The 18,335-nt window shown below is 37.4% G+C and overlaps 1 protein-coding gene across 2 annotated transcripts; it reads right to left on the bottom strand.

Annotated features, from left to right (window-relative positions):
* Nucleotides 1–1,394: 1,394 nt before the first annotated feature.
* LOC306842906 (DEP domain-containing protein 7) lies at nt 1,395–17,924 on the bottom strand. 2 transcript variants are annotated; one of them, XM_079374082.1, is made up of 9 exons: nt 17,736–17,924; nt 13,011–13,443; nt 11,193–11,323; nt 10,879–11,071; nt 7,335–7,555; nt 4,741–4,883; nt 4,187–4,312; nt 3,566–3,644; nt 1,395–2,820 (listed from the first exon to the last, which is right to left on the bottom strand). In XM_079374082.1, the coding sequence occupies exons 2-9, from the start codon at nt 13,433–13,435 to the stop codon at nt 2,606–2,608; spliced, it is 1,533 nt and encodes a 510-aa protein (XP_079230208.1). In that variant the 5' UTR covers nt 13,436–13,443; nt 17,736–17,924; the 3' UTR covers nt 1,395–2,605. The 2 variants fall into 2 exon arrangements, with proteins under 2 accessions (XP_079230208.1, XP_079230207.1); XM_079374081.1 differs by lacking the exon at nt 17,736–17,924 and adding an exon at nt 15,471–15,599.
* Nucleotides 17,925–18,335: the final 411 nt, after the last annotated feature.

Below are 18,335 nucleotides of genomic sequence, written 5' to 3' on the forward strand. Positions count from 1 at the left end.
GATACGCATAATTAGGTTAATCAGCTGTGCCATATCCCACTCTGAAATGTTTAACCCATAATTAGGGATAACAGAGTAAATTTAGTGCAGCATCTGTGTGCTCCTCATTTCTCATTATGGCTTTGATTATTAAAGGCATCCACAAAGTGCGATAAAGAACGCGAACGCGATCTCTTCCATTGCTGACGTTTGCAGTCCAACGACACAACGAGATTCAGGAAGTGTCCGGCTTGCCTGCACTTTTTTCACTCCTCCCCTCACCGCAGCCGCCAGGCGAGGCAAGGCGCATCTCACACAAGCCTAATGACTGCCACAGAGAGCATATGTATAGAATTTGGCAAATAAAATCAGCCGTTTATGTGCTATGGAAACACTGGACGCGTGTATTTCAGCCGAGAATGTAGTTGTTTAAAACTCAAATCTACGGTTTATTTATAAAAACGCTAACTCAGAAGCAAGTTATGAGCATTCTCAATGCAGGGCAATCACAAACATCTTTGATTATATCACATCACCTTTAAACGGAACATACTCTTCTGCAATATAAACTGGACAGATTAATGATTTAAATGAACTTACAGCCAATGCTTTCGGCAGGGTTTAGAAGGAGGAGGATTCATTTAAATGTGTCACAGACATGTCAAGGCTTGCTGCGTCACGAGTTTGCTGCTTTCTTAGCTAATGTGCGTGACTCGCGGAAACCCGTCAAAATAAGAGTCCTCACAAGAACTTACAAAATAACGGCAGGCAAAAATAAACTTATACAGAACATTAAAGTATCACAAAAATATAATATGGGTAAATGCAAATGTCTATCATAAATTGTACACAGCCTCTAACAGAGGTAGAACACCTTCCAAATTCATTCTGCTACTGTCATCATACATTAAGTCATCAGTAAAGTTGAGAGGGCCTGTTTCTGAGGCAGACATGCATGCCCATGCCATGACACCACCTCCACCATGCTTTACAGATGAGGCTGTATGCTTGGGATCATTTGCAGTTCCTTTTTTCTCCACATTTTTGCTTTCCCATCACTTAGATAAAGGTTCATCTTTGTCTCATCGGTCCATAAACACAGTTACAAAACTCTTCTGGCTCACCTTTGTGCTTTTTTGCAAACTCTAATCATGCCTTTCTATTGTTGGTGCCGGTCAGAGGTTTGCATCTTGCTGTGTAGCATCTGTAATTCTGTGTCAAAGTCTCCTGAGGACAGTAGATTGTCAGAGCATCACCCCAGCTTTCTGGAAGTTGTTGGTGATTTTACAGACACGTCATTTTCACAGCTTTTATGATTTGTCTGTCATCAACTAATGTTGTTTTCTCAGCCGATCAGGTCGTTGTTGGTTGCTGGTGGTTTCCAAACTCTTGATTTCTCCATGCCCTTTGTTTTTGCTGTAGCACTTCCTCTTTTCTTTTAGCATCCAATTTGCTTGCTTTTCTCTCAAAGTCAGCTCCCTCATCTTCATCCTGGTTTATGTGCGTCATCAGCTTTTTAAGAAAATCTTAAGTTTTCACACTGAAAACTGACATTAGTTGCTTGGTCACCTCCAGTCAGCACAAAACTCATGTTCACTGACATTACTTTTTAAAAGGCCACATCAAATATGTATTTGCTGGTTCAGTTTGGCTGTAAATTTCTTAGTGACTGCTGTACATTTTATGCCTAACTTTTTACATTTAATATATCAAATATAATTGAAACCGTAGTTTTCTTGCTACAAGTTTAAATGAGCTTTTTAACAGTCGTTGTGTTAAGAGGGCATTCTTATCTGTGCCCTCATTGAATATAAATTGATGATATGCACTAGGAAGACGAAGCTTCACAATACAGCCCTCAGCATCTGTCTGTAATTATGATCGCACCTATTTCCTGCCTTTATATTCTGAACACATGCAGATGTGTTGTCTTGTGTTTTGTCTTTTATAATCCACCATCATCAGTCTGATGCTTAACCATTAGCAGCTTGTGATGTTTGCTGCTGTCACTGTACTCTGTTCTGTCACTGAGAAGCTAGAGAGTGTTAGACACTGACAACATCACATGCTGGAAGAATCACACCGAAAACAGGATTTTTCAACTCTGTTCTTTTGTCGATACTACGTTTAATTTGTGCAGCAGGCTGCAGACATGTATTGTTCCCATCAGCGCTTCCCATTCTGAACGACATCCCTGTTACATAACAACAAAGAAAAGATTCACCTGTAACAGGAAACGTAGGACTTACTGGCCTTAATTATACTGAGCACATGTATTTTCAAGTTTATATTTGACAGTTTATGTTAAAAAATATTAAAATGAGAGAAATTAATTGGAAGTACCAATCATTTCTGTTGGCATATTAGGGTTGTATGTCTTTAAATGTATTTCTTTTAAAGACGTATTTCTTTGAAAGTATTTGAATTTATATGTAGGATTGAGTTGTGTTCTGAGAACATTGTTTTCCGGGTAGTAAGTGGTAATATAATGTCATAATTTTGATAAAGAATAGAAAAAATGTGTTAATTGTCCAACAAATCTCATTCTCCATCAATACAGACATAAAAGCAGTATAAACATAAATACTTTTTACATATTATACAATATAAAATGAACTGAAGATCTTTAAATATAAACATTGGATATTCTGTCGCCAAAATATTGCACGAATATTTCCGGATGTCCTTTGTAGAACTGTCCGAGCAGACGGCGCTTCTCTTTCAGAGACAGCTTTGGGTTCTCGTGAATAGTTTTCAGTAACGTCCACAGCTCTTCTCTGGTAGTTTTCTGAACTGTTTCCAGGTAATCTTTTCCAGTCAGACGGCGACAGTACGTTGCTCCTAAGAAAGGGAAGATTGTATTCTTTTAGCAAATCTAGGCTCATACATTATTAGCAGTGTTTTATTTACAAATATGGCTGAAAAACATCTGCTATGATAAGACTGCGGTGATGCTTTACAATAATCTTCTCCTTTGTTAACATGAACTAACAATGAAAGATACTTCGAACACATCTATTAATCTCAGTTTCAACATTACTAATACATTATTCAAATTAAAAGTTGCATCTGTTAGTGATTTTTGACCACAGCATCGGACCGAGTACCAAAACACACTTGTAGCCAATCAGCAGTAAGGGGCGTGTCTTGTAATGATACAGCGCTCAATTTGAGGTGGAGTGGGAACAATATTTTTCACTATTCTCTTGTATTTTCATTATTGTTCATTATATTATTGTAAAAATTCAATGAAACCATGATCCGCACTCACATGAAACAGTCTTTTCTTTTCGTTTTATTCTACATTTATCACCAATAGGACAAGGACAGTGTATTGAAGAAGGCCTTTGAGCCGAAACGTTTGTGTCCTTGTCCTATTGGTGACAAATGTAGAATAAAACGAAAAGACTGTTTCATGTGAGTGCGGATCGTGGTTTTGTATAATACGCGATTTAATGGATTACCGCACCTAAACGAAAGATCAAGCAACGGAAGAGCATGGTGCAAACAACTTCAAAAATTCAATAAATTAAGCAAAAAAAAAAAAAAAAGTAATTAACATAAATGTTCTCATTTGTAGATTTACCTGTGATGAGATCAGGATCTGTTCCTTTGATGATACTGGCTAGTTTATCACTTACAAGTTTGTGCAATGTGACGGGAATCTAGAGCAAAAACAAATGATTACAAATGCTGTCAGGCACAGAAACACAATTTTATGAGAGAACGATAACCTGAATTATTGACAAGGCAGATGAATGTCTCATTTGAACTATTACAATTGTTATATATGCTGATATAAACAATCATTCAAAACGTTGGGCCATCTTTTACTGCAATACAGTAAAAACAGTAATATTTTGAAATATTATTACAATTTAAAATACCTGTTTTCTATTTGAATACATTTTCAAATGTAATTTTTTTCCTGTGATCAAAGCTGAATTTTCAGCATCATTACTCCAGTCTTCAGCATCACACGATCCTTCAGAAATCATTCTAATATGTTGATTTGCTTATTATTACCAACACTGAAAACGGTTTTTGCTGCTTAATGTTTGTGGAATCCATACTTTTTTTCAGGATTCTTTAATGAATCTAAAGCAGCATTTCTTACAGACCCCAAACCAGTATATATCTAATTGTATGTCATTAACAGAACTGTGCAAATAGTGTTTTTAGAGGCCAGTCTGAGCTGCTGACTCACCTTGAAGAGGTCATGGTGGTTGTCCATCATGAAAAGAACCAGAAGATCAACCTTCCCTTTGGCTAGTTTGGTCCCATACACAATAGCATTGGAGAACGCCCTCTTCACTGCCATTCTGTTCTCTATCTACAGAACAAAACAAACAAACAGCTTGTCAAGTTTCTGTAGGGATGTAGGAATGGCATTTCTGTAGGTGTAACAAATGAATTTCAGGCAAAAGCAGAAAAGAGGCTGTTGTTTAAATCAAGTCTTTTCACAAGCATGGCAACTGCAAAGCTCACTTTAGTTGCTGTTTTTAACAATGGCACTTTTGTGTGATGTAAACACTGTCGTACTGTGCACTGGTCTGATTTAGCAGCAAACATACTGGAGGATCTGCATCAGTTCCAGTTCCAATTATTCCATATTTTTGAAATGATTGTTTTCACATCTCCAAACACTAAAAATACACCAGCACTTCATATCATCCATTACTTGTTTTTACAAATAATTGAGTTACGTGAGCATAAAAACACACACTTCTCAGTCTCCACTAGACCTCAGATTATTCGTACCTCTTTGTGTAGTTTGATCTCCTGAGGGCCGGCGGCGAGGGCCATAAAGCGCAGTAACCTGCGGAGCTCCTCTCTACTGCGTGAATCCTGCAGCTTCAGACACAGCTGCAGAGACTCCAGCGCCTGCTCCTGCTTCCCATTCACTGCACACACGCAGAAGAGTATGATGAAGGGATTTATGACAGATTTTCAACAAGATTCATACTGTAGTTAATTACACATTAAATGCAACTGTAATCTGTTACAGTTACTGCAAAAAAATGTGTAATTAAATTCCAGCCACTTATGAAAATGCATCTAAATATTTTCACACATACATTACAGATATGACTGATTTCCTTCCCAAATTGCATTGACTGCTTTAAAATATGAGCCACCAATGTTTCAAAAGTTTAGGACACAGAGTAGGACACATGCTTATTTGATAACTGTTTCATTTCATATTTAGGTTTGTGTGCATTTTTTATTTTTAAAACTTCACTTTTTTGTTAGATATCAGTGTTGCCTGTCAGAGCTGCAAAGCTATTAATCATAGCTATTAAACTATATCTAGATATGATTTTAAATCAGTATATTTAACCTCAGAATGATCTATATCTGTGCTAAAGTCTGATTTTGTGGTGGCTGTGCTTTAAAATTAAATTGTTATAATCTTAAGAGAGGAAAGATTTTGAAAGTCTGACAGTAATGAGTGTTGAGTACTACTGTAAGGTTAACCCTGCCTGCTTAAAATGTTTCAAAATGATTAACAGTTGAAAACATTTGTCAGAAAAGTAATCAAATGTAATCAGTTACATTACTTTAATAAAGTAATTGAAATAGTTACACTAACTCATTACATTTTAAATACTTCTGACTAATGGTTATAGTACCATTAATAACACACAACAAATTCCTTAAGGGGGCAAATAAACAACCTGCAAATGGCTGTTAACAGAAGCCGGAGACACTGAAGATGAACACAAAGAGGAGAAAATAATTGAATTGGGGGGTGGGAGGTTATATGAACTGACTGTCTTTAGAAAAGTTTAGATGGTATTTTCTTTTTGTCTTACCGCCATATAAGGCATATTAATGTTTACAGCGGTAATAAAGGAAATGCCGTATCACTGCTGTTCCATAAGCGCCACCTGCTGACGATTTGCGTTCTCACGCCCATCTGCTTTTTTTGTTTCGTGCAGATTTTATGCCGTATAATTTCACAAAGCTAAGGTCAGACGATTCTGTTTTTGCTGTAAATTTTGAACTTATTCAATCTAATTAGTATCAAAAACTGCTCGTATTATATGTGACCCTGGAGCACAAAACCAGTCTTAAGTCGCTGAGGTATGTTTGTAGCAATAGCCAACAATACATTGTATGAGTCAAAATGATCGATTTTTCTTTTATGCCAAAAATCATTAGGATATTAAGTAAAGATCGTGTTCCATGAAGATATTTTGTAAATTTCCTACTGTAAATATATCAAAACTTAATTTTTGATTAGTAATATGCATTGCTAAGAACTTCATTTTCGACAACTTTAAAGGCGATTTTCTCAATATTTAGATTTTTTTTGCACCCTCAGATTCCAGATTTTCAAATAGTTGTATCTCAGCCAAATATTGTCCTATCATAACAAACCATACATCAACGCTTATTTATTCAGCTTTCAGATGATACATAAATCTAAATTTTAAGAAATTGACCCTTATGACTGGTTTTGTGGTCCAGGGTCACATGTAGCATGTTTATTTGGATCGTGATTAAAATGCAGTGGTTTCATGCAATTTTATTCATATAAGGCACAGTCAGGGAAAAACCGTGAAACCATCAGAATCCTTAAAAAAAAAACGCAATATAGATTTTTGGTAAAACCACCCAGCACTAGTTGTTAAGTGGTCTCTAAGATAATGCTATTGGTTTTCAGCAACTAGATTTGTAGCACAAACATTTCAAAGATCACCTCCTTTATATTTCTTTAGAACTGTTTTGGTTTGCAACAGTGCTTGATATATGCATAATATTATGAATAAAGGACTCATATTTTTGCCAAAAGCAATGATTTAAAGTTAAAACACCTTGATGGATTTGTTTCTTATAAACAGGCAGCTTTCACTTTAGAAGATGTTAATTGATGGACTGGAGTGGTGTGGATTACTTGTAGATTATTGTAATGTTATTAGTTTATCAGTTGTTTGGACTCTCATTCTGACGGCACCCATTCACTGCAGAGGATCATTTGTGAGCAAATGATGTAATAATAAATTTCTCCAAATTCATTTATATCTTGTATGGCCTGAGTAAATTTTCAGCAAATTTTTATATTTGAGGGAATTATTAGATTAAGTCTGACTTGGTTCAAAAAGGCACTCTTAAATTCTACAAACTGCTAATTGGATTTAATATAAATTAGTTGCATTTAGTTATTGCAACTAAGTGTCTAAAATCATTACATTCAGTTCATGCAAGTATATTCTTTTAATGTAAATTATTACGTAATAAGGAGTATGCTAAAGTATAATTCATCTTCACAGGGGCCACTACTAAGCCAAGTTTCATTTCATATACGTAAAAGTCCAGTCTAGCTATCATATAGCGAACTGATCTCTCACCAAGCAGCTCAGAGACGCCTGAGTGTATGTCAAAGACGTGATTGCTGAGCAGCGGCGGGTGGTCAGACTGCCCGTAGTGCTGAACGAGGACTCCGTAGAGGAGCTGTTTGTACTGAGACGTCTCCTCCGCACACTTGGCCAGTCCTCGGCTCACCTCCACCACCAACTGATCAGGAAGAAACTCCAGACAGTCCATAGCCGCTGACAACCAGCTATCTGCTCTGTTAATGAGATGAAAAAGGAAAGGAAATTATGCAAAGATAACGCAGAATCTATTAAAAGCAGAGCCATTTAAAAATACACCACACTTAAAAGGCAAGGACAGAATGAATAAATGAGATGTAAGATTTCTAAGAGATTTCATTCATCAGAAAGTGTGTGGAAAAAGGGTGTTTCTTGAAAATGAGTGGGAGAAAACACCATGGTTTGGGTTTAAAAAGAACTACATAATGACCAGCTGGCACTTGCCACAATGTAGTGCAGATTCCTGTGCATTTAATTTATTTTTTTGTTAAAAAATGACAATGTTATTTAAATAGTGCCAAAAAACGCCATCTTCCAAACCACGTCTTTACCCAAACACTTTTAATAAATATATTATAATGATTTACATTTTAGCGCTGTTGGGACGGATTTTGCGGGAAATTGCATACATGGGTGATTCTTAGACTACGGGCACTTTTATGTTCTTTGGTCATATTTTTTAAAATACATATCATTTTGGACAAATTCCTCTTTCTTTGTCAAACTAACAATAAAACCACCTTAAAAACTTTTTGCTACCTTTCTATTTTGATTTTTTCATACTTTTCATCCTCCTTATAAGGTGTCAAAATCACTGTTTTCTCCTTGTCGCACACCCAGACTTTTAAACTTCAACAATGAAAATACAGTTTAAAAATATGGCTTATCTGATAACTATTAATGTACCTGAATTAAGCACTAGTAAAATAATTAAAATAAATTATAGTATGTAATGTGGGACCACTATCAATATTACCTTTTATACAAAATATAGCTGTCGCACAGCATTGGTGTCATTTCCACCACTCTGTAATGTCCCTTTAAAACGTTTGTCTGAAAGATTGTTTAGGTGGTTTCTATGGAAATGTTCAGTGACATCAGAGCACATGTTGGACATGGACGGAATTTAAATTTATCAACAACAACAAATGAAGAAAAATCAATAAATATTGCTTGATCAGTTAATATATTTATTCAACGTAATTTCCAAACATGCTATACCTTAAAGGGTGTTTTTAAAAAGCTAAACATTTTAAGTTAAATAAGAGTATTTTGCATACATTAAATGCTAAGTATTAATTTAAAGCTAATCAATGAAGCTATCTTCCATTTTTTTCATAAAAAAACTACAGAAATGTCATTTCCACCACACTGCCTCTGTTGATATTGATATGTTTAATGACTTTGTGAATTGAGTTTAATGAGTGTGATGAATTTAAGACTTCTTCTAATAAATATCTCTACTGTTTCTCTACATTCACACTAATTCATTGCCATTTCCACAACATCCTGTCATTTTCACCACCACCCTGTCATTTCCACAACTACCCTGTCATTTCCACCACCACCCTGCCATTTCCACCACCACCCTGTTATTTCCACAACACCCTGTCATTTCCACAACACCCTGTCATTTCCACAACACCGTCATTTCCACCGCCACCCTGTCATTTCCACAACACCCTTTCATTTCCACAACACCCTGTCATTTTCACCACCACCCTGTCATTTCCACAACACCCTGTCATTTCCACCACCACCCTGTCATTTCCACCACCACCCTGTCATTTCCACAACACCCTGTCATTTCCACAACACCCTGTCATTTCCACAACATCCTGTCATTTACACCGCCACCCTGTCATTTCCACAACCACCCTGTCATTTCCACCACCACCCTGTCATTTCCACAACACCCTGTCATTTCCACAACACCCTGTCATTTCCACCACCACCCTGTCATTTCCACAACACCCTGTCATTTCCACAACACCCTGTCATTTCCACAACACCCTGTCATTTACACCGCCACCCTGTCATTTCCACAACACCCTGTCATTTCCACAACACCCTGTAATTTCCACAACCACCCTGTCATTTCCACCACCACCCTGTCATTTCCACAACACCCTGTCATTTCCACCACCACCCTGTCATTTCCACCACCACCCTGTCATTTCCACAACACCCTGTCATTTCCACAACACCCTGTCATTTCCACAACACCCTGTCATTTACACCGCCACCCTGCCATTTCCACAGCCACCCTGTCATTTCCACAACACCCTGTCATTTTCACCACCACCCTGTCATTTCCACCGCCACCCTGTCATTTCCACAGCCACCCTGTCATTTCCACAACACCCTGTCATTTTCACCACCACCCTGTCATTTCCACAGCCACCCTGTCATTTCCACAACACCCTTTCATTTCCACAACACCGTCATTTCCACCGCCACCCTGTCATTTCCACAACACCGTCATTTCCACCGCCACCCTGTCATTTCCATCACCACACACATTTTTATTATATTAAAATATTTAAAAAGTTCTCATCACACATTCAAAATGTATCCACAATTTATGAGATCATGCTCTACTTAATATAAAAATTCAAGTTATTTAAGTTATATTTATTTTCTAATAAGCTCTTACCCAAACCAAAATTAAATTTAAGAGTGTGACAGGTGTACAGTTCAGCATTTGGTCCTTAGGGCAGTTAATTTATCTCATTGACAAATGTATAATTATTGTATATTGTGGAAAAAACTGGTAAAACTAGTTACAAAAATTATCTTACACAATTCTTGAGTGGCATAAGTTATTCTATTTTTAAATAACAGCTGTATATTGAGATGTGGTGGAAATGACATTTGTTCATTGCCGGTTGGAAAAAATGTAAAATATTAACAATTTCTCTTGTAATCTAAGTTTGTCCTCTTACAGACCTTAAAACTAGACTAATTCTTTAAACTTATGAGACGTGTGACGTGACTTTTGAACAAGTTTTTTTTATTCAACTTCACAAGGCTAAAAGTTGCCTTAGTGCCCCGTGTTACAACGAATGAGAAAAAGATTATCATGAATCATTAAAAAAGCAAGCCTACGTTTGTTTAAATGTTTGTAAAAACCACAAAACTGATATGTATTTGTCTTCCGCTCTGATAACATGTCCTGATTTCATGCGTCAAAACATATTCATCCGCGCAGACGAGCAGAGCCGATGCACAACCAACACAATACTCTTCCGCGCGCAGTTTTATTTTTTAACCGCTAGGGGGCTATAAATTACATATTTTTTACTTTATGTTTCCCATCGAGTCAATGTGAGGTCTGAGATTATTTCAGTATTTCTGGAGAAGGATTTTTTTTTTTTTAACTCAATACTCTATATATATGTCTTGCATAAAATGTACAAGTCTAGTTTTGTCATTTATTGCAACACTAAAACACCCTAGAATAAAAATGAGAGAGTTAAACAAACAGAGATGGAGCATGATATGGAAACAATCAGCATACTGAGCCTCGCTGAAGGCCTTGAGGATCTCACGGTCTAGGTAGCTGCTGGTGTAGAGCAGGTCTGGGTCGCTGTCCATGCTGTGGAGGGGCGGGCGAGGGCTCTCTTGGCCCTCCAACAGGCTCTCCAGAAGTGGCAGCTCAATCAGCTGTAGGAGCCTTAGTACCGTCTGCTGCCGCCATATTTCATCTATCACTGATACAGACGCACGTCAGCTTTAATACTTTTATGACAATTTTTGTCAGTCAAAAAAACATTTTAAATTGTGTTTCATGACATTATACAAAGCATGCATATATTTGCAAAGAAAACATACATTCCTGTGATAACCCCAGATTCATCATCTGTGGTGTGATGGTTGTGTTCATGTTCAGATTTCCCAAAACATCCTCCAGAGACTTATCCATTTTGACAGGTGAGTTGTTTGAATACACAGAATCTTCTTTGCTGAAGAAAATAATCAGACAATAGCAATGAATATGTCATATGTCTGAAACTGTTTCCAATCTATGAATGACAAGGTTCATGCATTCTTGTAGGAATCGCCAAATAAGGATTTTTAGTCCATGATTCACTGTGATGTTGACATTTCATGGGCATTTACAGAGGATTGGCTTTTAATAGCAACCTCAGTCGAGTTGAGGTATTTCAAAGTATAAAATCTCAAAGGAAAAACAGTTCCAAGAAAATACCAAGCATTCCGTAAGATCTCTATGCAACTAATAACAAGTAAACGATTAACTAGTTTTGCGAGGTTTTACCAGTGCTTGTATCTTAGTAGGTGGCCTACTGTAAATGAAAACACAATGCACTTTTCTGCAATGTTATCCACACATTTTCAAGGGGAAGTCATGGCCTAATGGTTAGAGAGTCGGACTCGTAATCCAAAGGTTGCGGGTTCGAGTCTCGGGCCGGCAGGGATTGTAGGTGGGGGGAGTGAATGTCCAGCGCTCTCTCCACCCTCAATACCACGACTGAGGTGCCCTTGAGCAAGGCACCGAACCCCCAACTGCTCCCCGGGCGCCGCAGCATAAATGGCTGCCCACTGCTCCGGGTGTGTGTTCACTGTGTGTGTGTGTGTGTGTGTGTGTGTGTGTGTGTGTGTGTGTGTGTGTGTGTGTGTGTGTGTGTGTGTGTGTGTGTGTGTGTGTGTGTGTGTGTGTGTTCACTGCTGCGTGTGTGCATGTTGGATGGGTTAAATGCAGAGCACGAATTCTGAGTATGGGTCACCTACTTGGCAGTATGTCACTTCCCCTTCCCTTTTGTTTTCTGTGACAATGATTTTCGCAAACTGCTTCAAAGATATTCTTTAAGGATTTGTTCTCCCAAAAATTAACATTTGTTATGGGCGTATGTTATAATTCTTCAGTATAGAAAAATTATAACTGCACACTCGCTAAAAGTAGACTTTCTTTTATTATCAACGTAATAATTCTTCAGTATGACAAAGAATTAATAATTACAGTGAATTTGAGCTGATGCTTTCAAGCTTCAAAAAGGATGCAAAACCACTGTAAAATCATCATAAAATTGGTCAGCATGATTTGTGCATTATAATCCAAGTGGTCTGAAGTCAAGAATCAAGTTAATATATCAGTCAAGTTACTTCACTGAAACTTTTGACTTTATTATCATTTAATCAAATCAAAATAAGGTCCTACATCAAATCTTTTCAGTCATCAAGAATTTGAATGATCAAGTTCATAAAACCAGTCTGAATGATTAATTCACTGATCCGATTTGGTCGCAGAAGTTAGGAAGATTATCAATGAATAACGACTTGAAATTTTGGTCTGCTCCTCACGCAAAGGGACTTACATTTTAAAAATAACTTTAAAGAACACTTGGAATTGTATATGGAGCACTTTATTTTTGCCTCCTTTTAGAAGCTTGAAAGCCTCATTCCCCATTCATTGTAATTGCATGGAAAAGAGCAGCCAGCACAGTCTTCAAAATTTCTCCTTTTATGTTTCACAGATGAAATAAGGTCCTACATGTCTGAAATGACATTGATTCCTTTCAGGCCACAGCTTTTGAGAGCAAGCATTAGGAAAAGGTCTACAACCGCTCTGAGTTTCTTGTATTTTCTGATTATACAGTATACGTTCCACTGAACGAAGGTGACTTGACCTACCTTTTGTAGGGTGGACTGTACGTGTTCCTCTGTATGCTGAGAGAGTCGTATCCACTCTTAATGGTCTCTGAGCTGGATGGGCTTGGGGTCGGCCTGTTTAGAAACCTGTACAGACTACAGCTGCTGTCCTCAAACTTGGCTTGCCTCTTTTCTTTTCCAAACACCTTAGTGTCCACCGCCTCAAAGACTCTGGCCTCCATGAGGGCCTGGCAGAGGCGGACCGCTTTGGAACGAGGCACCTCGGCGTCTCCACAGAACTTGCTCTGAATGATGTGAGCCAGAACCACGTCCACGGCCTCGGAGCCCAGAAAGCAGTCATGGTAGATTTTCAGATTGTGGCGTCTCCTCTTCACCTCCACCTGCGTCTGAAGGTTGTTGATGATGTTCGTCCAGATGTACGTGGCTCGGAATGGCTTCCCAGCCATCCCTGTCTCTGTCGAGAGATGGACTGAATGAGAAACGCCAGAATAATGATCTCAGCCTGCATTCTTGTGTTTCTGAATTCCCACACATTAAATAAATCTAGCTTTTGACTGAAAGGAGATGCATTTAATAAGTTTAGTCAGGATTTAAAAACTGTGGACACAAACTAGGCATTCCATACGAATTACCGGTGAGTTTTGCTTTTTTTAAATCAATTATAAGAATAAAATTACACGGACTTTGGTGCTGACTGTTATTAATACTGGAATAGGTCTACAAAATGAAGCTTCTGCAGACTTCTGAAACTGGACCAAGGGGTTTCAGCTTACTCATATTTCAGCTCTTTATCATTATAATCATCTTGACATTTGCAGAGCATGAAGTTTCCCATGTTTTGCTCTCACGGGTTTAAAGCTGGACTAAAGAAAGCTTTTATAGATCCTACTTCCAACACAAAGAGCATCCGCTGCCAAGATCAATACTGTACCTCATAAGCCTTATAAATGACACCGGGGGAGGATGATCATTTCTCGCAAGAAGTGTTTCCTGCTGAATTTTATGTGTAGCTCTGAAGTAACGATGAAGGTCTAAATGAACCATCAGGGATCAGGATATTTACTAGGGGTGGTTATGAATGTTGTGATTACATAGAGACACTCCCCTCCCACATGTTAAAAGTAACATCAAATAACAGTTCAAATTTACGCTTTAGTATGTTAGTTAACATATCAAATTGAGTGTATCATGACAAAAGATTGCTTTAAAATGTACTTGGGTAAAATTTTTTATTTTAATTACAAAGCACTTTTTAAATGGCGAAGTAAGTGTGTTAAGAGGTTATAAAGAAGTACCTTGGCATTTTATTTCATAAGCATATTGTCTACATGTAGTTTAATCTAGAAGTACAGTTCTTTTTCACACGGGTAAGTATCACTGTTTTTACACCTAACAAGCAAGTGAGCAAATCTGGATTTATCAAGCCAGAACAAATTTAGTTTCTTTCTCATCAGATTCATCCCTCCATCTGATAAACTAGTTGATAAGGAAACTTCCTTGTTATGTTCATATCATGTAGGCTTTAGTTCATTTGCGTACCGCTGGTTGAACAACCGCATTAGTACTTGCTGAGATTTTGGTGTTACGTGTTAGCTATTTAAAATAAGTTATTGCATATAAAAGTAACTGAACATGTACAATGCTAGTATACTAGAGGAATGGAAAGACAATACCATGAGATGCTCCAACAGAATTACCTTGGTATATATCCACAACAACATGCTTGAATCATGAAAAAAGGCATATCATGACATTTTTTGTTGATTTATTAGTGTGCATGAATAATACCAGTGTAACAAAATCATAATGCTTCAACTCTGAATGCCCATTAGAGGAGTCACCATGGTGTTTGTCCCCAAGGACAGAGAGCATCTGCCGGGATCACTCCTCTCCTGATGGCCAGCACACACTGATGTGTTTGCCCAACACAGATAAATAACCCCAGTGGAGAAAAACACCTCATGATGGCACATCTACACCAGGCTATTATTATGACACCGAATCATGTTGAAAACAACTTAGTACAAACTCTGCTAATTTGCCCTAAGTGTATAAGAGTTCTCTAGTTTGTCAAGCACAGACAAGCCAAAAGCTTGTACCCTCTGGCTACTGTAAATCAAAACCGTCTGAATGAAAAGATGTGCCAGCTAATGCCAAAATTTACTTTAGAGTTAAAATATATATATATATTATAAATTGGATGCGACCCAGAAATATATTATTTCACCAATTACAGACAACAATTACAAGACAAATCTTAGACAAAACCATATAATTTCAGACATAAAAACGCAATAATATGCATATTTTAATCTTATTTGAGCTATTTAGCATTTATACTTTAGTTAAAAACGAAGTAGCCTATGCATTCAAATGACAAATGTGCAAACACGAAATAAAATAAAAAGCAGCCAGTCGTATTACAAATGTGCAAACTCGAAATAAAATCAAAAACAGCCAGTCGTACACGCGGAAACCTACCTGGAGGTCTGTGCATGTAGTCGGGGTTAAAGCCGGTTGTGTCTCGCCGCTGCTGTATTGAAGTAACGCATCTCCTTTGGTCTCGCGCTGTAATAGTAGCTGATGTTCACACTCGCGCGCTCTGAACTCATCTACAGCCGCAGCCCGCGCGCTCCCGCACCCTCGCCGTGACGTCACGGGAGCTCATTAGCATAATAATAAGTTCATTTACACTCAAACAGTCACCGAAACTTGCAAATGACAAACAAGCACCACTAAATGTAAACAATGCCGTTATAAAGACAGCAAGAAACTTATTTTTTAAAGGGCTATACAAGAAATTTAGCAACCATGGTTCCTGCCAAAATACCACATACAGTTGTCTTTTCTACTGTAAAACTGTGAAAAACAAGTGTTTAATTTATTGACTGTATACTCTTGTTGTAGTGTAGGCTACTTAAAATCTTACAAAAATATTGTAAAAACTGTACTTGCATTCATTATAATATTAATGAAATTGTTTCTTAACACACTTTTAAAAAGCACACTGCAATAATGTCAAACTAAAAGTTTTACTGTACATTTTTAATAATTGCATTAATACTGCACTTAATTTGATGGGTTGACTAACAAAAGCACGTGTAAAATACCTGACATTAGTCTTAATCGATATTTCATTTAAAGTTGATATATTTTAAATTGTGTCAAATTCATCATCACAGATATTTTTAAAAAGCTATATTTTAATGTAATTGTGTCCAAAAACACAACGTTCAGTTCAGTTGAGTGTATTTAAAATATAGCTACTGTTTCCATAAGTGGTAGGTAATTAAATAAACAATTAAATAATTCAAATAAAAAAAAATAATCATCAACTTTTCTGCAAATATTGGTGCAACCTTGATCATTAGCCTCTGGAGGTCAAATTAAACTATAGAAAAGTCACTTGAGAAAATGCTATTAAAACTTTATTTGTTTCAGCATTTCGGTCTCAACTGGTTAAACAGGAAGAAGTCTGATAGCCGTGAAATAAACACAGCTCTCACAGCATGGTGTGTGGTTTTAAATGATAATTCAGTTCTTAGAAAACTGGACTTGAAACATTAAAATGTACAAAGGGTTTGAAGTTCAAGGAATTTAGCCAGACCAGGATTTAGGTACTTAGAAATATTAACAGACTGTGGATAATAGGGGTTGAGAAAACTGTAATTTGATATGCATATTTAATGCATCGCTGCATATAGAGTGACCTCTGCTATAAGAAACCAATAGGTACATTTTTGAAGCCGTTTTTAATAGTGTGCATTTGCATGTCCTACTTCACCCGCCACGTAAATCAATGCCATCCTCATAAAAACCTTATGTTATGATCTTCAATGGACATCTTATGAAATTTTTAGTGTAATAATGTGAATAGAGCTGAATCCAGGAAGGAGAATTTGGAAACAACAATTTGAGATCAGTATAAGGCTGTTGAGTTCATAAAAGTGAGAATGTGTCATTTTGGTAAGGATAAGGATAAACTTTATTTGTCTCCAAAAGGAAATTGGTCTTGGGCAAAGTGCTAAAGTGTTGCTCTGACCAATTAAAACAAGTAAGAACATACATTAAAATACAACAGTGTATAAAATGTCAAATATGTACAGTGCAAAACACAGTAAAGTGCTAATAGGTGCATTGTTCTTGGTAAAATCCAGCAGTTTTATTGAGAAAGGAACAGATGAAAGCTTCAGTCTATTCATTTTACAACAGATAAGAGATTTCGAAAGTACTGAGCTCATCAGCAATGACGGCTATCTAAACCAAAGCCCTGAGCATCAAAGGAAGAGTCAGATTGGACTGTATTGTTAGTGTTGAGATAATAGCTAAACGCGGTAAAGAAAGCAGTTAGATGGGGGAGGAATGGGATTTATCTAGAAAGTGCCTTTCTATGGCTCTTCCTCATGTTGATTTGTCAGAGATTCCAGGCCAAGGATTGTAGCAAGACACAATTTGCCTCTCAATGCTAGCTTTCACACTCTTCAGGGGGTCTCATTCACTCCTTTTTCCCGAGTCATTAGCCCTTTTACTGTCCCCCTCGGCCACAGAGCGCTTTTGCATTCCAACACACACAAACACTCTGATTCAAACAATATGTGCCAGTCAAACATCCACAATCTTCCATATACCTCCAATTTAACGCTAATATTTTGTCATGAGAACTAGTCCATAAAACCTTTTAAAGGACATAGATAAACTTTCAAGGTTTGAGATACTACAGAAAGCTGGAAAAATGTGTTTACTTACCCAGTCAGAACACACAAACGATGAAAAGTTTCCAGAGTTGACCTCATGCAAAATGCATTGAATTAAACATCTATAAAAAGAAATTAAGCTCTTCTTAAAAGTTACGCTTCCAACCACTAAAAACAGATGTGTGTCATCAGAACTGGTTCTGCCGCTTCTGCGTCCTCTTCATGAGCGGTGATGTTGTGTAAACCTGCGTCACAAGTTAAAGCATTTTCTCTATACTCTTGAGTCAACACATTCCTACAGCTCAGGGCTAAATCATGCTGGAGAACCTGTCAGAAAGGTCATAGCACCTGGATGTTGTTCCGGTTTTGTTATCAAGAACCCAGAGCCGCTTTCTCTTCCCCTAAACTGCCCATCTGAGCCCTTTATGCAGGGTGCTTTATCACCTGGGCTTTATGGGAACACAAGGGGTGTGATAAGCGATGGCATGTTAAAGAGATAATTAATGATGACCAGGGTGTTACACTCGTCACGTTTATTGGTCTGGTCATGTTTGACACGTCACAGGACAGGTATGGAATGTCTTGAGGAATGTTTGAATCTCTTGAAGAACCAACCAGATCACATTCCCCCTAAAATCTAAATAATCGAAGA

The sequence above is a fragment of the Barbus barbus genome, assembly GCF_936440315.1.
Source record: "Barbus barbus genome assembly, chromosome: 23".
Lineage (NCBI taxonomy): Eukaryota > Metazoa > Chordata > Actinopteri > Cypriniformes > Cyprinidae > Barbus > Barbus barbus.